The sequence below is a fragment of the Maniola jurtina genome, chromosome 7 (assembly GCF_905333055.1).
Source record: "Maniola jurtina chromosome 7, ilManJurt1.1, whole genome shotgun sequence".
NCBI lineage: Eukaryota > Metazoa > Arthropoda > Insecta > Lepidoptera > Nymphalidae > Maniola > Maniola jurtina.
This window is the reverse complement of record NC_060035.1, coordinates 4,891,363-4,916,325: the sequence shown is the minus strand read 5'-3', so window position 1 is coordinate 4,916,325 and position 24,963 is coordinate 4,891,363. Positions and strand designations below refer to the sequence as shown.

At 34.4% G+C, this 24,963-nt stretch overlaps 4 protein-coding genes across 4 annotated transcripts; all 4 read right to left on the bottom strand.

Moving 5' to 3' along the window:
* Nucleotides 1–452: 452 nt before the first annotated feature.
* Nucleotides 453–4,441, bottom strand: LOC123866718 (cuticle protein 8-like). Its single transcript, XM_045908399.1, has 3 exons — nt 4,187–4,441; nt 2,230–2,326; nt 453–738 (listed from the first exon to the last, which is right to left on the bottom strand). The coding sequence occupies exons 1-3, from the start codon at nt 4,439–4,441 to the stop codon at nt 611–613; spliced, it is 480 nt and encodes a 159-aa protein (XP_045764355.1). The 3' UTR covers nt 453–610.
* A 4,938-nt stretch (nt 4,442–9,379) lies between these two features.
* On the bottom strand, nt 9,380–11,149 carry LOC123866623. The gene is made up of 3 exons (XM_045908287.1): nt 10,990–11,149; nt 10,503–10,656; nt 9,380–9,841 (listed from the first exon to the last, which is right to left on the bottom strand). The coding sequence occupies exons 1-3, from the start codon at nt 11,048–11,050 to the stop codon at nt 9,448–9,450; spliced, it is 609 nt and encodes a 202-aa protein (XP_045764243.1). The 5' UTR covers nt 11,051–11,149; the 3' UTR covers nt 9,380–9,447.
* Nucleotides 11,150–11,369: 220 nt separating this feature from the next.
* On the bottom strand, nt 11,370–14,637 carry LOC123866626. The gene is made up of 4 exons (XM_045908290.1): nt 14,283–14,637; nt 13,327–13,438; nt 12,835–13,009; nt 11,370–11,588 (listed from the first exon to the last, which is right to left on the bottom strand). The coding sequence occupies exons 1-4, from the start codon at nt 14,304–14,306 to the stop codon at nt 11,408–11,410; spliced, it is 492 nt and encodes a 163-aa protein (XP_045764246.1). The 5' UTR covers nt 14,307–14,637; the 3' UTR covers nt 11,370–11,407.
* Nucleotides 14,638–18,099: 3,462 nt separating this feature from the next.
* On the bottom strand, nt 18,100–23,704 carry LOC123866627 (cuticle protein 8-like). Its single transcript, XM_045908291.1, has 5 exons — nt 23,508–23,704; nt 22,197–22,328; nt 21,681–21,777; nt 20,871–20,983; nt 18,100–18,728 (listed from the first exon to the last, which is right to left on the bottom strand). Exons 1-5 carry the CDS (start codon nt 23,511–23,513, stop codon nt 18,657–18,659), a joined length of 420 nt encoding a protein of 139 aa, XP_045764247.1. The 5' UTR covers nt 23,514–23,704; the 3' UTR covers nt 18,100–18,656.
* Between the last annotated feature and the right edge of the window lie 1,259 nt (nt 23,705–24,963).

Genomic DNA, 24,963 nt, shown 5'->3' with positions numbered 1-24,963 from the left:
ATAGATAGGTAGGTAGGGAAGAACTTTGTACACTAAAGAACGCAAAAGTCATGACAGCAAAGAATCTCCTAAGCACATTTCCAGTGTATAGTGTACCACTTTCATGAAGTAAACAGTTTTTTAATTATATTTAACATTTATTATTTTATTGTTAAATTATCGTTGTATCTCGCAGTCATTGTGGGTTTTATCTTTTAGCTTTTGGCCACTCATGAGCTATCTGGAGATAAAATTGTTGGAGCGACACAATACAAAAGTAACGCGCCTTTGATCGACTTCGACAAGCAACGAGAACTGTTGCTCTTGGTGTCACGTAAAAAGAACTCTGGAGTCTGGATGGCGCAACAGTGGCGAGGATGTGCTTGCGCATAGGCATAATTATAAAAGATTAACTGGCGAACCAATGCGTGGCCGCACAGATATCCCCACTGTTGCACTTTGTCGTCAAATCGCCCACATGCGTCAATTCAAGTCAGAGTTCAGTTTATTTGACGGAATATGTACCGCAACATGCAATTCGTTTGTAAGAGCACTCACGGAGATCGTTGGAAGGTTTTGTTTAGATCTCTAACAATTTTCACACTAAGTTGACAGGTAGCTTAGTAAAATGTTAAAGATGGCCGTCGTGGGGTGATAGGGGTGCTGTTTTGTGTACCACTGCATTGAACCCGCTGTGCTTGTCGGCCGTGTAGTCCACGGTGCGGATTGAGCCATCGGGCTCCACTAACGTATATTGACCTGTGAACAGATACATTTATTATTCAAGGGGCTGAACCAACAAATTTCTGAAAGGCCGACGACGCATTGGCGGTTTCTTTGGTACTGGAAATGTTAATGGGCGGAGGTAATCACTTAACATCTGGTGACCCGCCTGCTCGTTTGCTCGTTATTTTTATTTAAAAAAATACTTGATAATAATTAATTATCAAGGTGGTAGGTACTTCTTGAGCCGGCACACTGTGATAAGGTTCCTCACTCTGGAGGTAGGTATTAAGTACTATGTATTTACTAATATGTTTTTATCACTAATTAATATCATTCAGTTGATTGGAATTAAGTATCTACTACTTAGATATAAAATTACAGTACAATAACAATAATAATATGATTAATGTATTATAATGTATTAAAGGTGATTATAATTGGAAAATTATAAAGATTGAATTTAATTAAGTATATGTATTAAAATACAAATTCAAATTCAAAATATTTTTATTCAATTAAACTTTTACAAGTGCTTTTGAATCGTCAAAATAATCTACCACTGGTTCGGAATGCCGTTCCTATCTATACAAATAAAATATACCTAATACCGACTTTTCTTTTTATACTCTGTCAAGTAGTCAGAATTAAAAAAAAGCTGGTTCTATCGGTTACATAAAATAAAAAATTCTTTCACAAGAATTACAAAAATAGGCCACTGTTAAATAAACAGTTAGGTATATTGCTGTGATATAAGCTTGCAATAACTGGAATAATAGAATTGTTTTATGGTTGGTTGGTTAATTAAGACCTAATTAACTATTATTACATTTACGTGAGGCCCAACAATAAAGCATTTCTTTTAAAAACTAAAAAAAAAATATTCGTTCATAATATGGATCGTAGAGTTATTTTGATGTGTAAAAATATTCTTCTCAAATATTAGCACAGAATTCTAGTATTAAGTAGTTATATTTTAGACGCCTAGTTCAACCGTATACTTACCTACTACATGTTTCAACTGTGAAGCCAATCGGCCTAATATTTGAAATATTAACCTTAGTATAATTGTGGCTTCTTTATTGTTCTGCTTATTTTTAAGTAAGTTTTGTTGTATTTTTGTTTTAAAATATAAACAGTAAAATACAACATAGACCTAGATATAGTCATCAGAATACATACTAGATCCCATGAATGTAGACTTCATCACCATATAAACGTAAAAGCAAAGATAGAACCCAGTGCAAAGACTTAAAAGGTCTAAAGCCTTTGAGTAAGTGTAGTTTAGTGAAAGTAAAGTGCTAGTGAAATCCAAAGAACACACAGAAAAAAGTGTCTCCTAATAAAACTGATACAAACTTAGATAATTTATCCCTATTTTTTCTTAATAACTGTTGATGATAACAGCTTAGGTTTAAATTAAAATAAAGTTACTCGTAGGTTTTTAGTACAATACTGTACTGCCAAAATATTAAAAAGTATAATCAAAGTGTAAAAGACGGATTAAAATAAAATTTAGTTAAGTACCTTTGACGACGTCTCCGTCTCTACTCTCGTGATGCGTTTTGATATCACCAGTGTGAAAATCATTCACTCCGTATTTAAACACATATTTCGGGTATGCCTGTAACAAATAATATCAATCAATCAATCAATCAGCCTCTTTGGGCCCACAGCTGGACATAAGCCTTCCCGAGAGTGCGCCATCGCACGCGGCCCTCCGACTTTCTCATCCATCCACTTCCCGCTACCACCCAGGATCTAGATTATTATCAGTCCAGCAAATAATTTATCATTTTATTAAAGTATCGTCGCAAAGGAAGTATGTCGGAGGAAGTAGGTACCATCATTTCCGTAACTTCCTATTTATCTACGGTAGATATTTCCTATATATCTTCCTAGCACTTTAACCTTTAAGACACAATTGCCCATTGTTCGTCAACTGTCAAGTTAGAGTCAACAATGGGGATAGTATTTGAAGAAATGACATTGATTTTTAACTAAGCAGGCAGGTCGATAACCTTAGAAGGGGTCTTTCCGTCACTCGCTCCATACAAACGTAGTTCCAATTTCATTTGAACATTAAAGGAACCAAAGTCTATGAAATTTTGCAGACATATTCTAGAAACTAATATCTATGCATGTGGTTTTCCAGATTTCTGTTAAAATTTTCGGTTTCAAAGTTACGCGGTCATAAAAATTCACATACAAATCTTTGAGCCTCTGTAATTTTAAAACTACATATTTTTAGAAAAATCTAGAACACCACAGGCACAGATATTAGTTTATATGATACAGATGTGTCTGCAAAATTTCATGGACTTTGGTTGCTTGATATTCAAATGAAATTGGGGCTAAGATTGTATGGAGTAAGTGACGGAGAGAGCCCTGTTAAGAAGGTATCTAAAGTTTTCATTGGATATCCGGTAAATGTAAAATCCATGCAGATGTTAAGAAAAGTTTCCCTACCACGATCCTAGTCAAAGAAAAGAAGTTCTGGTCTAGACTGAAAGGAAATTTTCCTCGGATATATTGGTTCAGTATTTTAGCCTGAGGTATGTTTTCACGCCTAGGAACCTTTTTGTTATAAGTTACGGTTATGGTTGATCATTGACCGTCAAGAAACTCAAAATATTACATAATTCAGAATTTGTTGAACTATTTTAACGTTAACCATAATCATGGAGGTATAAATTGTAACTTGTGCAACCCACCTTGCTTTTTTTTGGTGGTCAAAATCTAATACTTAACCGCCTGTCATACAACTGGGCCTTAGACATACAACAATTTTGCTTGGTCATTACTCATTATTTAAATAATATTATTCTCCTTTTCGCAACATTATGTTCACATAATATTAAAATTACACGTTAAGTCCCATTAGCACTTTCTTTTTTTATGCATAAAAATACTGAGTTGATACATTTTCAACTCAGTTGCACAATCTTTATGCTAACTATCTCACAGCTCTATTGGAAAATACCTATATACCTATAATTCGTTAATTTCAAAAAGTATGGGTTGCCTGGAAGAGATCACTATAGTCATAAAGTCGTCTTTTGTTTGTAAACCTTTCTTGTATTTTATTCTTTGTCATAATTCTAAGCAATAAAGTTGTTTAAAAAAAAATCTAAAATTTTTATTAAGTTACATATCGACCTAACTACCTCTACTTTTTATTTTTCTATATATACCTATAACCTAGGTACTATAAAAGCGAGTACCTATCTACTGCTAGAGTGAAATTACAACATTTATCTCCAGTACAAACCACCGCGCTGGGTTCTTACCCTTTTGCTTGTGTAGACAAATACGACAAATACAAAGATTTTTAGAAATTCTGCCGCAGTGGTATGGCTAACTGTAAGTGTAAGTAAAGCAGTATATCTAGATTTAATAAAACTTTGTCAATAACATCATTAACCTAAGATAGGTTATTAACAACAGATAGGACCAGAAAGGATGATAAGAATAAGTTACTCACGTAGTAATCAACGTGCTCATCTTCAGGTATATGGTGGTGCACGTCGTAGGTAATCTTTGGCTGGAAGAAGGTCGCTGACGGCTGATGGTCCACAGGACGCAGGTATGTGAATACTCGTGCATACACGCAAACGATTACCGCTGATGCTATGAGCACATGCTGAAAAGTAAAGAAGAACGTACTTGAAAAGACGCTCAAGTAAAAAAGGTATGAAAAAACATGATGAATAGATACGAGTAGATACAAGTTTTTCATTGCTTTGTTTTGAAGTCAAGAAATTCTGCTGAGTATAGAAATGGGACACCTCGCCGAGTTCGCCATTCTAGCGCAATGAGACCCCATAGTCTGTCGGTTTTTCGAACTGTGCCCTGCCCACGAACCAGCAAGAAACTCGGCGGTTGCTCTTTTCAAAGATTTCAAAAGTAATTAAAGTCCAACCAAACATCTAGCTGATATGCAAGTGCAGCCTTTTAGATAAAGCCCGCTAATTTAGAATTAGTTCATAACAAACCCCACATTATTATGTCATTGCTCGCACTATGGGATAACGCATCCATTATGTGATTAACAATAGTCTGTTGTATTAATAGGTTTCGAAGACACAAAGGCACTTTGTCTCTTTTTTGAACAATTTCCCACACACTTTCAATAGCCCGCGTAATACCTGGTTACGTGCTTATTTTTTTCAGTGTTTTCTCTTATCTATAAGACATTTTCCTCACCTTGCATGTCTTATAAAAAGAATACTTAGGTATTGTTCCTTTTGGGATGCTCAAAAGCCAACCGCGTGTTTTACTTCATTAATCTCAAATGCATTTGTAGTCACATACATAAAACAGGCCATAAACTTAGGACGGAATTCACGAAATAAAAATGGAAAAAAAACTAAATTAAAATCGGTTCATTCGTTTAGACGCTACGATGCCACAGACAGATACACAGATACACAGATACACGCGTCAAACTTATAACACCCCTCTTTTTGGGTCGGGGGTTAAAAAGGAAATCATCGCAAAACACGTAGCTAAAAAATAAATAATCGGAGAATCTATAGCAACTTCAAAATACAACGAGTAAGAGAGGATTATTGATTAAATAAAACTCTGTTAATATTGACAGTAAAATATAAGCTCAAAACCTTTAAAAATTTACATTATAACACACTTTGGCATATATAATATTAGTATGGATATTATGAATTATTATATCATTACATTCATTATTTATTTTTCATCGATAATATTGTTTATTTATATTATAGCTTACCTTGATGGCCATTTTATTTATTTATTATTACACAATTACTAAAATTTAATTCACTAAACTATATTACAGGAGTTAAGTAATCAAGCAGTTCAAAAGAAGGTTAGTAACCGTGTGTGTTAAGTGAAACTCTACTTGAGAATATATATGTCTGTAGAAAGGGTGGGTGGGTAAGCGATAGAAAAAATACTAGATCGTGGATCTATTGTTTATTTACCAAAGTGTCAACCCAAATCGGTTACATATTGTACACCATATACTTAGATATACAAGAACTCGAAGTACCGACCAATAAGAAATCTAGAAAATAACATTAAAGAACTGTTTAATGTTTTACATAACTACATAACTATTACTTTTATACAAAACAGAAAAAAACGGTCACTAAGATGATCGACTTTATGGATTTCGAAATTACTCGCTAGTGTGACACTGAGGGTCCCAAAATGTCTCTTGCTCTCCGACCATCTATCACTAAATTCGACGCTCTTACAGGTTATCCCTAGCTTTATTGATTAACTGATTTGAACAAATTCTCCCATTAGAATTTTACATTCTGATGACAGAATTTGTTTCCGGTAAATTTTTAAAGGTACGTCTGTTTAACTGATTTTGGTGAAAAATCAGAGATAGCTTGCATGCCGGGCGCGAACATAATTATTATGCTACTTTTTGTCCAGGAAAATCAAAGAGTTAGCACGGGGTTTATAAAGGCCCATCCTTTTAACATTTGACAAAATTTGTTACAGAGATTCCTTGCATCCCGGGGATGGAGATGAGCTACTTTTTATCCCGGAAAATCAAAGATTTCCCACAAGATATTCAAAAAACCTAAATAGATGCGGGCAAAGTCGCGGGCATCATCTAGTAGTCCTACTCCTGCATAAACACAAATAGAACAAAATACCTATCGTCGTATTGGAATCAAAGAATCTGATTATGTCACGATTCACTTATAAAATGCCTAACATCACAAACAATGTGGGTAGAATACCTTTCAACAGAATCATAATGCAAGAAACAATATACTAATCTGTAACAGTGCCTATTATCGTACTACATACAAAGTATGGTTATATTGCTTTCTCTCTTGTAGCTGAACATGTAAAAGGGAAAAAGAAAATGGAACGTACCTTTACAATTTTATTTATCGTCAATACTATTGGATAATCAAATTATAGATGCTACATTGGGCAAAAACGTATATAGGCATTTACTTCCTTCCGAACGCGGCAAGTGCCTACTTCGTGGGAAATGAGTATCGACTAATCGCTTCAATTGTATTGAATACATTGAAACGATTATTTTCAATTCCAGCTAAGGATTTTACCGCTCTGCCAATATTTTCTATTACTAATATTATAAAAGTAAAATTTACTTTACCAATAACATATTTGCTAAGTACTGAACAATATAATAAATTATATGGATCGTAATTCTCAACTATATTTTAAATATGTTTCTCTATCTCTCGGATCGCTCCGTTATAACTGAAGATCCTGATCCTGGCGAGATTCCAGCCTTGAGTAGATCAGCTGTTTCCATAAAGATCTTGTAGATATTGCACATTGCAATGTGACTCTCTTTTCCTGCCTCCCCCATCTTATTGGGGAACGACCAATCGCTCCCGTGTTTTTAAAAAATAATTTCAATCCAAAAACGTCGGAAAGCTTATACAATACAATTTTCCAAAATTCTCCAAAAGAATTCCTTATAGCCGTTATTAGGTTTTCAATGAAATAATTCATCATAATAATATTATCTAGATATTTTACATAAATCGTTAGTGCGTAAAGTCATACTTCTTGATTTATAAGTAATAGAAGCACTAGTTTTATTTATAAAAATTGGGACGTTTGTAATAAATAAGTAAGTATAAATATTTATGAAATATTTTTTTAACGTTTCACGACTCATTGTGGAAAGTGGGCTGCGATATTGCGTAACTAGTTTCGCGTATTAGTGACATATTATTATTGTTAGAAGACCATACCCATTTGGTATGCTTCAGCTTATGGCGAAGTAGGTACTGTAAGTAAATGTTGACTATTTCCAAAGGAGGTCAAATTAATCGATTTTTGGTACACACCAAAGCCTGTGAATGTATGGCTTGTTTTCATAGAATGAAATTGTTTAGATACATATTATGATACAAAATCTTTATTGACTATTGTATAATGCAAGCGTAATAGTAAACGTAATAGGTACCTACCTATCTACGTGGTACCTAATAACAATCACAAACGAGTCTTATTTTATTGTCATTACATCGTTTGGCAGATTTTAGACATGATGCATTTAATTTAACACTACAAGACCAAATCTGACCAAGTCCTGTGTACTATAAGACGTAATGTAAACCCAAATTTGCAATAAACGGGGTTGAATTTGAATTTTTTTATATTAAGTATTTAATCTAACAATTGGGCTACAAAACAAAACTTATCTAAACAAAGAACGTATTTAGAGCATGATGATCGTTGACATATCCGAGTCGATACGATTACGCGTGCAGTTTTAAATTCACCTCGAGTCCTAACAGTAACAAGTTCGTTGCAAGTTAAACTTTACTTTCGCTATACCTACCCACTTACTTTATAAACACATTCAATATATGAAGCAGATCCATCTAAACCAATATTACCAAGTAAACAATTCTCAGCAAGTTGTCATACCTACTCGTACCTATATATATCTCGATCTTCGCCTCTATAGTCTATCGGCCAAAATTAAAATCAATCTATCTGCAATCTGTCGATAAATTACTTAGCAATGTTGTTATTCGTCAAAAGTCTTTTTAACAAATAACAGCGTTGCTAAGTAACTTATCGACAAGTTAAAGATAGATTGAGCATTAATTTTGGCCGATAGACGTCCTAAAAAATGGCTTCAACAGTCGTGTTACTTGTCGTAATTTCCGGAGTAAATTGAAGCTGGACCAGCTTGTATTCTATCTGTCCATAAATATCTAAACTTATTTATCCTTAATATGAAAAGTCACCTACTTTTGATTACAACAAAAGGATACAAGTTACAACAGATTACCAAGAGTAAAAGAGAAGAATATTTTTTTCACCCTCACCACCTGGGTGCCTGGTGCACTTCGACCGCCCGTTGTGCCAGATCCTTTTTTTCTCATGCACATGCAAATTATGGAATCAACTCCCATCGGCGCCGATGTTCCCACTATATTACAACATGGGGTTATTCAGGGGGCGGACCAACAAATTCCTGAAAAGCCAGCAACGCATCGGCGGTACCTCTAGTGCTGAAAATGTCCATGAGCGCCGCTAATCACTTAACATCAGGTGACCCGCCAGCTCGTTTGCTCGAAAAAAACAATATTATCTTAATTAAAAATATTTGCTTATTAGTTAATAATAAATAAATAAATAAATCTTTATTACCTTAGCAGAACATTATTTACAGACTTTGGTGTGAGGCCCTGCCTCCTGATGAAGTGAAAACTGTGTTTCAGGAGGCAGTGTCTTCACTTCAGTTCCAAGCCTATTCTATAACCTCCTTACCAGGTGTGACCATATCATTTTCAATGGGTTTAATTTTGAAGTACCTACCTACATACAAAACGTACCTACTCGTAGCAATGCCTTGCCTTGAATTTTTCAAAAATTCATGTGGAGACATTACCTACAATATTTTGAAGGTTTAAATAGAATCATAGCAAATAGTAAGCACATATTTTATTTTATTCTCTACCTCTTCCAGATAAAAGCAAATTCTTGTCTGCGTACCTACCTAAGTGGTTTAAATTCTCTTAATATCTCAGTACTTAATACCAATCTGCTGGGAGGAAAAAAGTAAACAGCTAAAATCTGTCCTTTTTTTAATATTGTGCAAAACGATTACAAAATAATTACAAAGTTCAAAAGTACATTTAAATTAAAAACAACTAATGGTTATATATTCAAATTTAATTCACAATCATTGCAACAAGCTAATACAAAATCAATAACATGGAACCTGTTTAAAAGGAACTATCAAAATCGTTCACAATGGTCAGATGGTTTATAATGATAAGGCGCATTCCGAGTTTTCCTTTTATTTTTATCAAAATACACTTTTACTTTTTCTTTGTTACATTTTTCTGTGTTCTTTAGATCGTTCTCTAAGAATATCTCATAATCATCATTGACTTTATGAGAGCCTTTATAACGATTTATTTTATTTGGATTTCTATTGAGAACTTCAAGTGGATTGTAACTCTTATTTTTACTAAAATCCTTGTTGAATAATTCATTAAATGTATTTATCTCTTCTAGTGGTTGAAATATATTATCTGTTGTAGATATCATACTCTCGAGTTTGGGTAACTTAAATTGCATTTTATTATCAGAATTTGCATCGAAAATTTTAACACTTTTGAGTTCAACGCTAAAAAAGGAAAATACGAAAGATAAATCACTCGTTCACTTACAGGTGGTACCAGCGTCTAGTTAGCATTATTGCAAGCAACAAACATAACTGTTCTCATCTCTAGAAGACTCATTGGTGACGAAGCGCTGGTCAATTCTTCAAACTTCAAAGTTTGGAACATCGGTGCAAAGTTTCCTGTCTACAGGATATATCGGAGAGTCTGTCCAAGAACGTTTTGACCTAGTTCCTCCTTCACCTTTCCACTATCGTACTACAAGGCATCGCCAAGGTCTACACCCGTACGTACTCGAAATTCTACGGATACGTACGAAGCGATTTGCCTCCTCATTTCTTACTCAACCGCTAGGATATGGAAACGCCCTTCCAACATCAGTTCTCCCCTCCAGTTATAATATGAGCATCTACAAGCCAAGAGTGAATAGGCAACTTCTAGGCAAGCACGCTTTGTCTTAGGCTGCATCATTACTAATTGTCACCAGGGCTCATTGCAGCCAAGCGCTTATTCAGCTTTAGCTTTATTATTCAGCTTGTATATAGCATGTTTTGGAGCTAAAGTTTCCAACGTGGACAGTAATTCAGTTGATATGCAGCACTTTTGTGTTACTTGGGTTAGTACTAAATCAATTTAAAAAAAAACCAAAAGCATTAAACTTTTTACCCATAGCTAGAATCATCTGCAAAATATTTTACGTCTATAGGATTTCCTTCTTTGTCTTTATACGTATATTTTCCTACAACGGTGCCATTAGGGTATCGCTTTTCATTGTTGTACTCAAACTTATTATCCTCATCATCTCTTTTCATAGGATAACCTAAAAATAAATCATAAATAAGACATTTACCAACTACATTTACACATCTAAAACTACTTCCATTCTTAATATTATAAATGTATAGGTATCTATCTATCTGCTAGCACATCACGGGCCATCCGTTCGTTCAATCGATTTTGACGAAAGATAATAGAGAACTTAGCTACTTTTGTCCCGGAAAATCTCCAGTGCCAAATTTTTTCAAGATAAGTCATGCCACAGTATCATTTTATTTAATGTTTTCAAATGTATAATCCTGTGATGGTCTTTAAATACTTAGTAGAAATTGATTTCATTGCTTTATTTTAAATCCTACTAAAATATTATGCTTACTTGCAACTATTGTAATCAACAGCAATAAGCAAATACATAAGCTTTTACATTTTCTAATCATTGCTTTTTTTTAAATCCTTCCAAGCGACTTTCAAGAAATAAAATTAATCAATGAGTGCACCACACAAGGCGTTTCCAAAATCAATGACCACAAGGCACCACATTGTTCATAATTGTCAATTTTATGACAAATACATCTCAAACCATCCATAAGCATTATAAAATCGAAAAAATCTCAAAAACGGTGAAGAAGGTTTTTTGCGAGATCCAAGAACATGTTTGTATTCCTAGAGAATTAAATCTACTTATCCAAGTTGATTAATTATTATCTTCTATTACAAATAGAATATAGAGTTAATGTTGCAATGAAACAAATTAAATATTTCAATAAATATTTTAATGGCTTCATTTAATAATATCATCTAAGATAAGGCGGCTCTAACACTTCCGAAGGTTTCTTAACTACGAGTATATTGTCTACTTTCTTTTTATTTGGCTTCCTGGGTCGAGTCCATGTTACTGATTTTTCAGTGGAAGGATTGTCTTCTCGGGTTGATTGCTCTACATAATTTTGTCTTCGGGGAGCTTCGTTCATTATTCTGAAATAGTAACAAAAAACGTATTTAAAAAAAAACAGGAAAATAATGCGTTAAAATATGTAGATTGTAGGTATAAATTGGACTGGTGTTTATCTTTAGATTTAGACAACATTTCAAAAAGCGCGTTTTCAATTTTTTAGGTAATGACCTACATTTATCCTAATCTAAATATTCTAAATAATCTAAATAGTAAGTATTAAATAAAAGGATAAAAGGAAAAGGAGACTGACTGACTGACTGATCTATCAACGCACAGTTCACAATACTGGATGGATCGGGCCGAGTGTAGACCACGCAGAGAAAGTCGCGGGCATAAGTTAGTTATATTATAAATGTCTGTTTGCATGTTTGTTACTCCTTCACGTCACAATGACTGAAATGATTTGGCAAAAATTTGGAATATTGATAGCTTAGCATACTCTGAAACCTAGGTACTTTTTAACCCAAAAAATCAATATGTTCCTGCGGACTTTTTTAAAGACGAAGATGATTATCTATCATTAACTTCAATATCACCAAATAGATTGTTGCATTACCTTCTCGTCTATCTGTTCTGTGAACGGCAAAAATGCGAAGATGTAAATCTACAGGCGCTGGAGAGTTCTAAGAGTTATTGAGTAGATAGTAAAATAAATAATTAGGTATTTGCATGGCAATGCTGCCCGTTTGATGAACACTTTTGTGCTTTTGGCCCAGAGGCAACCAGGGGTGCACTGTTTGACGACGTTCTTACAGAAAAATGTTACTTTATAAGTTACATTTGAAAATAATAAGTATCCATCCTACTTAGTATTATAAACGCGAAAGTTTAAATGTATGTATGGATGTGTGTCACTCTTTCACGCAAAAACTACTAAACGGATGCGGCTAAAAGGAGTGGAGATAGATAATACCCTGGATTAACACATAGGCTACTTTTTATTCCGAAAAATTAATGAATTCCCACTGTATTTTTAAAATCCTATATCTACGGAAACAAAGTTGCGGGCATCAGCTATCACACTAATATTATAAAGGTGAAAGTTTGTGTGTATGTGTGTGTGTATGTTTGTTACTCCATCACGCAAAAACTACTGGACGGATTTGTCTGTGGAATGGAGATAGATAATATCCTGGATTAGCACATAGGCTACTCTTTATTCCGGAAAATCAAAGAGTTTCCACGGGATTTCAAAAAACCTAAATCCACGCGGACGAAGTTGCGGGCATCCGCTAGTATTAAATATTTCACAAAATTTAACATTACCTGTAACCCTTTTCATCAGCTTCATAATCTACGCGACGCGATCTACCTCGTGGATCTATGTACCCGTAGCTTCCAACTACTGTTCCATTGGGGTACTTCTCCTCAGAGCGATACTGAGTATTCCCTGTATCAGGATCCAAGACGTTGTAACCAAAGGCATATGTACCTGGATGACCTGTTCCAAAATTGATTACATTATTTAATTATTGGAAAGTTGAAATATCTAATCAATTTCAACAGAGACATCAAGGAGGAGTGGACGTACAACTCTCATCCTTTCATAACTTAAAAAAAAATTAAAATCTTTTTTACCCCAAAATTTTCACGGAGGGCTGAGGTACCAAAAGACCACGTTAGTATATAAGTAGTAATAACTTTGACATACTGTATCTTGAGACATGATGCTAGAATGAATAATGGAATAGTAATGTTGGTTATGGTACATTTTTATAAGTACTTTTCTTGCTATTTATGCAAATAAAATAAACCTACCGTCAATATTCGTGTAGTAATAGCTAGGCATTTGTGAAGCTAAACTGAGTCTCTTATATCTAGATGCTGGACTGACTTCATTATTCCATAACACAGCCACTATAAATAGAATCTGAAACAGGTACTAAAAATTAGTAAGAAAACGCTATGATCCTAAGAACCTAACTACAGACACACAGTTAACATAAGTAAAAATTATATGCCTCTCCTGGTCTTAGTTTCCAAAATTATAAAGATTTGCAACCGATCCTTAGCCGATAATAATAATTTGTCAGTATTTATATCTAGGTTTGAATATATGTCTTTGTGAGTAATGCGGACATATTTTGTCTGGAGTCCATTTAATAATAATAATTGATCTCATACGATGTATCTACGGTAGGTACAATATTTATTACAATCCATTTGTATCCATAACTCTGCAGTGGTCATAGCTCCCACAGATTTTAATTAATAAACTCGCCATCAGTGTTTTTTCTATGAGGTTAGGTTATATTTTCGTTTTTTTTTAATATATCGCAAAAGCATAAATATTTTGATATCTAAATACGTTATTAAAATATTACAATAGTTTTATTTATTATATGTATGATAAGATATAACATTGATCATACTATTTTTTTTTTTTAATAGAGTAAGTAGCAATGATAGATAAAATTATAGATATAGAGTTAGTTAGGTATAATAATCATATCTTTTGTTAATGCAAAATGAATTAATTTCGTTTGATTGAAATATTTATATACGTTTGATTGTTATTAACAATTTGTTACGCATGTTTTTCAGTCTTTAAGAAATAAAAGCTTACATTGTGAAAATTGATGAAAACTTTACATTGAGCAATATTCAATAATAGATTTTTGCAAAAATTATTTATATAAATCAGGCAAAAATTAAAAATATTAATTTTTAGCTACTTTTAAATAAAATAAGAACAAAACCATAACTTTGTTTACCTGTGTCGAAAATGATAAATCCATTTCCAAAAAGCACTCGAAGGTTAATTCATAGAGGAAGTGTATGTGTAAACTCGCAAAAAGACGTTGTGGACATGCGTGAATTTTCAACGGACGTCTCCTTTTAGTGGTTTTTAGCCGGCAAAAACGAGCCAGTTGTGATTTTGTGGGTGAAGGCGATTCCGTCTGTATCCGTTAACAATAGGGTTACCATACGTCCAGGAATATGTTTTAACAAAAAATAAAAGGTACATTTTACGCTCAGTACAAGAGTAAAGTTTGGTCATATAGCATATAGATTTATAAAAAATATTATTGAAGGCAAGATACAGAAAAGACGCGGAAGGACCGAGGAATGGAATCTGCACTTGTTTCTTAAGAGCAGGTGTGGAAGAAAGTTGGGGTGTTTCCTATGAGAGCAGAGATTCCTGCAGAGATACATAGAAATAGAAAAAGCTGAACCGACAAGAGCAAGGCTCCAAAATTATACAAGAACAAGAGTCATTTTTGACACAGCTTTTTAACCTTTTTAGCAGCTTTTAAAAGAAAAATTATCTGAAGTAAACAATCACAAGTAGCCATGCAACTATCATTATATATAACGAGTCACCAGATGAAATTATTTTGGCTTGTTCTTTAACCCTTATACGGTACCCAAATAGAGAGAGAGCCAGCGCGTGTCAGACCTTGGTTATTTTATAAAAGCTGAAAGTTTCTCTGCATATTGTCCCCGACACAGGGAGGAACGATCAGTGGCTATAAAGTTTGAATCATGGTGGCTTTGGGAGACTTTGACGTAAGATTTTTTATACATTTATTAACTATTAACCATTAACTCCTAAAGCCACCATGATCAAAACTTCATAGTCGCTTATCGTTCCTTCCTGTGTTGGAGACAATAATTATGAAGAGAAACTTTCAGATTTTGTATCATAACGAAGGTCTGGCACGCGCTGGTTCTTAGTCCACAATTATTTTAGGACCTGACCTCTAGTCCTGAATTGTGGTCTACTTTATATTTATGGTAACCCTTCTCTTCAGTGATGTCATACCATTAGGCACAGGATAAGGAATATTTTACGATGTGATAAACTCTTTTGGTCTGTTAACGGTAGCTTTGTTGTAAACAAGACTACTCAATTAGGATTTGCAAGTTAAACGATTTATGGAACCTAACGAAATTCCCACTCGTTAGAATCCTTTTACTTTAAGAAAACTATTAATTTTCTTAATGAGATGAATCCCGTTAATTTGGAGACTAGAGAAAGCTCCGTTTTGTTACTGAATTTTCCAGATATTATGCGTTGGTGTTATTATTTTATTCCTTTTTGTATAGATTACCTATCTTATTGTTTTAGTAAAAATATGTTAGGGAAAGAGTATTTTTGACCAAACATCTAAAACAAATATTTTTTTATAACCCTCAAGTCAATGTTAATGAATCTTCGTAAGTTCCTTCTAAATATTTTTCAAATTGGAATTTGCCTTTTTAGTAACTTTCGTATTACTTTCTTCAAAATTTCTCTCCTATCACGTATTCAATCATGCTTAAACAAAAACAGAATTATGGTCTCTTTTATCAATCTTCGCCCCTAAAGGCTTAGCAATAAACCACACGATGTTATCGTAAAAGGTGTCTCAGAGATAGCCGACAGTACCTTCGCAACACCTACATATTGCTATTATGCACATTTTAGGTAAACGTTGACAGATTCTATTTTCTATAACAAAAGCGTATGAATAATATTTTAAAGTTATAACGATATGAAAAACGGTCATAGCCTAGTGGTTAAAATGTCAGCCTCCTATTCGGTGGGTAGGCGGTTCGATCCCGGCCACGCATTCTAACTTTTCGGAATTATGTGCGTTTTAGTAAATAAATATCACTTGATTGCAAGTTAAACATCGTGAGGAAATTACCTTTATGCCAGAGTTCTCCATAAGGTTCTTAAGGGTGTGTAAAGTTGACCTATCTTCACTTGGCCAGCGTGGTAGACAATGGCCAAGCCCCTCTAATTCTGAGAGGAGACCTGTGCTCAGTAATAAGCCGGCGATAATGATTATGTAGTACATCATTATGTAGCACGATGACGTCAGAAAATATAGGAAAGCGATAACTTAAAATCACTCAGGTGGGAAGCACGGAAAGTCAAGGGCTATTGTGAAATGTCTACGTAGGTAAATATTTAAAACGTACAAAATGTTATGACTCAATCCAGTTATGTCCTTATGTCATCCATAGCAACGGAATATTTTATTATATTACATTTAGATACATTATTACAAATTATACTCAATAATAATAATTAGTATGATATCCATACTAATATTAGAAATGCGAAAGTTTGTGTCTGTCTGGTAACTCTTCACGGCCCATCCACGTAATTTGGTATTTAAACATATTTTTCAACCCCAGGAAGGCTAATTTTGTCTCGGAAAATCGACGAGTTCCCTTGAGATATTTACAATTAAACTTCCTTGAGTCGTAGCGTGGGTTATATAAGCTTAAAGTTGCCTTCAAACTATTTATATATTATATTATATTTCCGTAGTTTGAAGGCAACTTTAGACTTTCTGTAACATATTACAGTATATTTATTAAACATGCAGTTTTTTAATAAGTTTTTCTTTCATGGAAACAAATAAAATTTAAATGATTAAAATACTTTTGCCTTTCGTATTTGAGATAAATAAAATATGGAGATATAATCAAACGATCTGCCAAGTATGGTCATAAGCCATAAAACCATACTATTTTATGATGCGACGCTACTATTTTAAAAAACCCATAATTTTTTTCCATATTTATGTTTCAACAAACTTTTAATACCGATAAATTCACAACTTCAAATATGGATATAAAAATTTATTAAGGAGTTAGGTACAAACTTTCTTGAAGAATTGCGACATCTTTTGATACCGAACTTTTGGTAGGTAACCATGGTTTCCGTTAGTCTCGCCTACGATCTCTACCAAATAGAATCTACACTGCAAAACTTTTTTTTTTAAAGAATATTAGTCATTTTCATCATGACTAAAATTCCCCTTTCCCCTCCAACTAAGCGTTAAGCTTGTGATAGGAGTGGGTACGACAATAGTACAACGGGTGGGGTTTGCACCGCCGACCTTTCAGATGTCAGTTCGCTCCTATAACCGTTGAGCTATTGAGGCTTGGCTATAAAACTTTACATTTTTTTTTTTAATTATTACATTTCTTCATAATATATTAAGTATACGATTTTTATGAATTCTTAAAATATATCCGATTATTCTATGTATAGTTTTCTTTATTATTTGTTTATTTTATATTGTAGTAAACTTCTGAAACATGAACATTATAATTCAGCTACATAGGTAGATAATCGTTCTTATTTGGTGGCTTACAAGTGGATGCAAGTTTATCGTGAACTCAGTATTCTGGTTCCTATATTTATGTTTCTCTGACTGCCCAAAAATGTGTTTGTGTTGTAAATGTAGTAGGTAGGATACGATGATTTTCATATAAATCTAATCCAAAAGTGTTGGAAAGATTGCTATCACTACCAAAAGATTTATAGCGGTAAATGACTGTAATTTTTCACAAACGGATTTTAGGATTTTCTTTAGTTACTTTAAAAAATAAGTTTTAAGAAGGTATTTTGTTTCTTACTGCAACTGTGACAAATGGGGCTTATCACGATGCATTGCAATGACAAAAATCTAAAACCACGAGGAAGTCATGTGTTAGAATTTGTTTAAAAGTTGTTCAATCTAACAATGTTGTATTTAAAATAAACATAAAATTTAAATTTAAAAATATCTTTATTCATAAATATTATTTCATATTTATTTTATAAAACTTCCAACTTATTATAGTAAACAAAACTTGTACTTCAGATGCTAATGTAGGAAGACATTTCGATCAATTAAGTAACATTATTAAGTTAAATCTTAAATGTAATACATACATAATTAAAATACATAAAAACACAAATACTTTTAGGTTTTGCTTCAAAAATTCTATAAATAAAGCTTAAGATGCACTGCATAAACTTTAATAGCATCAAAATAACTGTAAATTTTTTCTTAAAATCGTAAAATTTTAATGACAAAGTATTGAATTATTAGGAAAAAAATTACGGAATTTTTGTCCATTATCATCCATTTTTATTTTAGAACAAAGTTGTCCGAAGACAAAAAAAACTAGTCATCCATGTCACTTTTCCTTTATCCACTTTATCCATCCTTGGTATGAAAAACCAAAAATGAAAGATGTATGAAATATTAATACACCTCAAGCTTTACTCATCTAATACTTAATTATTGCTTACATCTAAAATCGTTGTGAATGGTATAAAACTAGAGTATGCCGTGGTAGGATGAAACATTAACATTTTAACCGTGGTGGCCGTAAGATGATACGAGAAGAGCCGGCGCCGGCGCATAGTGTGCTACTGGTGCAACCACCTGAAATGATTACATAATACTTATTATTATTATTATATACTTTTTATTCAATACATTTAAAAAAAATGTGAGAGAGCCTTTCGCTTGAAGATGCCTAATAAAAAACAAAGATGATGTCTAAGTTGGAGCGCGCTTGCCTAAAGATCCCTATTCACTCTTGCCTCGAAAGTGATAATAGGTATATTTTTATCATCATCACTAACCCATCGTCGGCCCACAATTGAGCACGGGTCTCCTCTCAGAATGAGAAAGGTTTGGCCATTGACTAAAACGCTGGTCACATGGACCAATGATTACGCTGGTCACGTCTGGTTTGACAGACTTCATACATCTTTGAAAATATTATGGAGAACTTTTGGGCATGGAGGTTTCCTTGTGATGTTTTCATTCATCGTAAACCAAGCGATACAACACATATAATTCCGGAAAAATTGTAGTGCGTGCTTGGGATCGAATTCCGGACCCTCCAGCTAGGAGGCTGACCTCTTGATTACTAGGCTATCATCGCTGATCAACTACAATAATAATAGGTAATATATCCATTGGTAAACACCTGGTTATTTTTGGCAATTTGTTGATATTTCGGCTGATTTAAAAATACCATGAAATCCAAATCAAAACGATTACAAACCCATCCGCAGAAAGCGTTTACGTTTTCTTAGGAAAGCCTACAAGGTCAGTACCTAGATCGAAGGTTAGAATTACTCGAGCATGGCTACATTGAACATTGGTAGCTATGCAACGGTGACTAATTAATATAATTGCTTAAATCTAAAACCTCATCGATACCACCGCAGCGAGCCATTGTACCCAAGAGGCTGGCAGCATTACCCCTTTGCCCAAGAACTAACTAGAAACTAATTCTTTGTCCAAGGATAAACAAAAAGGGTTGATCAAAATCGATTCCTTTTTATTGCAACCAAAACGGGATTTGTGTCTATTGATTTTATCGCTAGGCTATAAATTCCAAAATTGTCCTCAAAATGCAATATTATAGCCCAAGCCAATTCATATGCAATATTGTTATAAACTTATTTTACATACTCGTAGGTTTATTGAACCAGACATAAAATCTGGCTGGGCGGAAAGCAATAAAATTACATGCAAAAAGACTGTTCTCCCCGATCCTTATAAAGAAAATTTTTAATAGTTCGCCAAGTTTACCGGGTATTAACGGGCTAAATATCTCGTTTCCTTAAGCGACAAGCACCGTTAGTTTTGCGCAAGGGACGGCAACTGAGTCGAAACACTTTGTGCAATATTGGATTTAACAAGTTACCAAGTGAAAATCACTTTCCTAATCATATCTCAGTAGGAAATTGCAAAAAGTTAAACTGACCCGCTTAGTATTGGTCCAAACTTCTTGAACGAGTAGTGTCGTATTAGCACTAAGCAGATACAGTGATCACAAAACAAATGTGTTCTAAATACAAAACCTTTGTTGTCTTTGGTTGTATCTGCACAGAACACCTTATTGTTGGAACTTCAGATTGGACTTCTTGTGGCTGTCTGTATCTGTGGAAGTAGCGATGAGTGGGAGCAGAGCATATACCCAAGCGCCCAATGTATTCCATGCGGGCAAACAAAACCATTTTTTTTAATTTATAGACTAGTGCTTAGCTGCAATCAGATCTGGTGGCAAGCAGCAGCCTAAGATGGAGCGCGCTTAGCAAAAGATGCCTATTCACTCTTAACTTGAAGGTAGGTAACTTAGGTAACACTTTGATGTAGTACGTAGTGACGTAGTAGAAAGGTGAAGGAGGATAAGTTCTTGGGCACACTATCAAATACATCCTATAGAATACCGATAGACTGCTCGCCGATGTTCAAAACTTTGAAGTTTAGAATTGACCAGCGTTTCATCACTGAAAGCTAGCGCGCACCGTAGTAAACCGTACGTTTCTTTCCGCAAAATCTGTGAACTACATAGAAACGCGCGCACTCCAAAATTAATTCCGCATCGGATTTTGATTGATTTAAACTCTTTACGGATTTTAAAACTCATCGCAGTTCGCCACACCGCAGTACTTAAGTACTCGCTCTCTCTTGTGAGAATCAGACAATTCAAGAAGTTTGGGTTACCTATTATGTAATGGTGTCCTATTATGACTTATGGTGACCTATTATGTATGTAAGTCTTACCGGGTGAACGGCATGTCCAGTCCTCTGCACTATGGCATTGAACCCGGTGTGGTCATCCGCCGAGTAGTGCACTGTCCGTGTCGTACCATCGGGCTCAACTAGAGAGTAGCTACCTGAAAATTATTAACTTTGCGTTAACCCTTCGAATTTAGGGGTAATTGTGCGATTTTCCTACGTAGAAACTAAGGGAGGCAGCATCAAGACTGGGAGCCGCAGCAGAAATGTCTGAAACCGGCAAACTGCGCCAGTATGCCTCTCTAATTGAGAGATTTTGTTCCTTTAATGTAACGTAACGTAACGGAGACCCTGGGGCCATGAAGTTTTAGTGCAAAAAAAAATTTACAAGACATTTCACCTCGATTAATAGCCTCATCTGGTAGCAGAACGGCTGGCTCATTTTTTGCACTACGCTCCTTAACCGTTGAGCTATTGATATAAAACTATAAGCTGCTCACTAATATGCTAAGCAGTACTATACTATATTATGACGAATTCTTTCTCACGGTGAATTCTTCGACATAATCATTTTGACAATTTTTTACTTGAATAGATGCAGCAGCTGTAGTTATAATTATTTGCTCAATTTACTTGAATATATCAGCATGTGGGGTTAACACTGTGGGGTTAAGGTTCAGGGGTGGTAATTAAAAACTTGTTGAACTTGTGTTTCCTTTATTCCTGTTGTACGTGTTCGACCCACGGCCGGTAGGTAGGGACTGGCTAGCGTCGCGCATCGGCCCACAAGTCATGCGATGCGTTTCTGCTTAGTCAGCCCCTACAAGCATAAATTATAGTACAAGTTGTACTAACCTTTAACAACATCTCCGTCCCTCTCCTCTTGTTGTGACTTCACGTCACCAGTGTGAGGGTCCTTGACTCCGTAGTTAAATGCGTACTTTGGATATGACTGTACAGACAAAAAAATATGATTAATATCCCAATTCCTAATCATCATATCACACTTCACACTAATATTATAAAGGCGAAAGTATGTGTGTGTTTGTTACTCTTTCACGCAAAAACCACTGGACGTATTTGGCTGTTTAGAATGGAGATACGGTTGATTAACATATAGGCTACTTTTTATCCCGGAAAATTAAGAAGTTCCTACGGGATTTTCAAAAAAACCTATATCCACGCAAACGAAGTCGCGGGCATCAGCTAGTCTACTAATATGGTTCTATGTAAGATAAAAAGAACGAAAGAAAGAAACGGAATCCGAATCTAATGAATCTAATAAAACCGTTTGATGGACATCGGTTCAATGGTTTCAGAGTCTATAGCGTACATTTTTTTACGTTTTATACATTAAGACTAGGTACTAACCACAGGTTCGGCGTGTACTACTGGTGCATGGAGGACGGGCGTATGTATTATCGGCGCAGGCGCATACACACCATATCCTACTGATATTGGCACTGCCACCGCCACGCTGATACACGATAGTAGAGCTAAAATCTGCAATAAGTTTAAATACATAAAAAATCGGTCAAGTGCGACTTTAAATCGCGCACGAATGGTCGTACGGGAAGTAACACTTTTTTAACGTGTGTATCTGTGTATCTGTCTGTGGCATCGTAGCTCCTAAACGAATGAACCGATTTTAATTTAGTTTTTTTGTTCGAAAGGAGGCTTGATCGAGAGTGTTCTTAGCTATAATCCAAGAAAATCGGTTCAACCGTTTGAAAGTTATCAGCTCTTTTCTAGTTACAGTAACCTTCACTTGTCGAAGGTGTTATAAATTTTTAATTTACACTTGTCATTTTATTTAATTTTCATAGCGGCCATTTTGCAATTTTTATTATTTGTTGTTATAGCGGCAATAGAAACACATATTTTGTTGAAAATTTCAACTTTCTTCCCATAACGTTTTACGTGATAAAGCCCACTGACAGACAGACGACAGGGCGGGTGGATACACGGAAGGACGGACAGCGGAGGCTTAGTAATAGGTTTCGGTTGGCATCCTTCGGGTACGAAACCCTAACAAGCTTTTAAAAAATTATACAGATACTCAATAAGTCTATGCAGATACTTAAATAAAATGATAAAATGTCTCCATCGGAACATAATCGAAATCATTATTTTTATTTAATCCTAATAAAGTAATAAACTAAATTTTAATATTAGAATCATGTAATTTCATTACATTATAATAAAAGTTTCATTATTTTCTCGCTAATATAGACAAGTTTTGTACGTGAATTTTAACATCAATTAGCAGAAAAAGATTCTTGAAAAAATATATTAAAATCTCAGTACGTAGGTATACCTACTGCTTTTCTAAATATTCTTTACTCTTCCATTCTTTAGTTACATTTTTCATAATTGCTATGAAAGTAAACTAAGCCGTATCTGTAGGTACCTAATTCGAAAAAGTATCCATTTATATGTAGGTACCCATCTACTCGTAGTTATTCCATGCAAATATCTCGGATGTAAATGAGTTGCTTTACCCCTAATTCAAGAATGTCCTAAATAGTAAATAAATTAAACTGTATTTATTTTTACTTTTTATTTTTAAATTAAACGGATTTATAAGGTTAAAATTTTAATCACAATTATAAAAAAAAAATACTGAATATGTTTTTGTCACTATTTTTTTTAATTACTTCATTTGATAAACACATAACTCACCCACATGCTGCCAGTCTTGGCTCAGCAAACACTACACATAACAGGTACGGTTATAGTCCTGATTGCCTGAACTAATGTCCTACGCTTATAAGTATAGAACCCCTCCATACATACATTGCAACTTGCACCTGTCCATTCATTCCCGCGCTCAACAACTACGAAGAATGTTTGTTATTTTATATGGGAATTTATATTGCGATCGAAACCTTAAAAATAAATCAAGTACATACTACCTGGAACTCGTTATATTATGTAGCTAGACGCATAAGTACGTGTTTTTGACGGTACTCGCCTACCAAAGATATTATAAAACACCCAGATTGGCAAAGCTCTATTACATTCGAATTTTGAAAAAGAAGACAAATATAAGCTTGGGTGTGTGATATGTAAATGAAAATGAAAAACAAGTTTGTAATTTTTTTTATGTAACGGCACAGACCACATATTATGTTCTGGGGATAGATAGATACTGGCGTAATATTCACGCACATGTATAAATGACACGTACGAGCTTGCTTCAAAACGTGGCGGCCCTTTGCCAATCTAGAGAAGTTGTTGGTATCTACCTGCCTAATTTACAAATTGAGTCTTGTCTCATCTCAGAGTCTGGTATGCTGGGTGGTTAGGGCTGTCGTTTCTTACCACCCTGCTGGTACTCTAGCGACTCTGCTTCCCAGTACAATATCGTATAGAAACCGATTAGAAGTTTGAGTTTAATTAGACTGCTATACCGTTTCTAAGTTAGCCCGCTTCAACTTAGACTGCATCATCATTTATAAGCAGGTAAGATTGTAAACAAAGGCTAACATCTATCCCAATAAAAAAAACAATCTTCAGAAGGTACATCTTTTAAATTACTGTTGGATAATCTCCCTTATTAAGAACCTAATTATTATGAATGTATATAGAAAGGATTGTTACTTGATGTCTTCATTTACATATAGGTAAGTACAATATCAATATTTCTTAAAAGTACAGTTTAGAAACATATTCTTATTAGATTGTAGTATTAATACCATTAAAATTTATCGACATACGAGAAGGTATTATATAACTGAACATTCAATGAGCGATAAAACAAATTCCTGCGTGTTGAAATTGGTTCAACGGTGCAGTCGAGTGGGGTGCAACCTAAATTTGGAGCTATTTCAACCGATCGAGCTGCACAGGTTGAGCTTTATAAACTTCACAAAATGCGTAACTAATACCTACCTGCTTTTTATCCATTTCAGATTTATTAGAGCTTCTGGGTTCTGCCCTCTTTAGGTCGCGTATGCAAACTGTGTTCCTACGGTCATTTGAAAATCCGCGAAACTTTTATCTAGCAGCTGTCTCTATTATAGTCTCTCAGAATATGTATCTCATTCGAGTATTCACATCATCACCTACATTATAATTTGGCTTGACAAATTGTATTGGAATTATAGATAGATAAATAGATAGATAGAAAGATAGA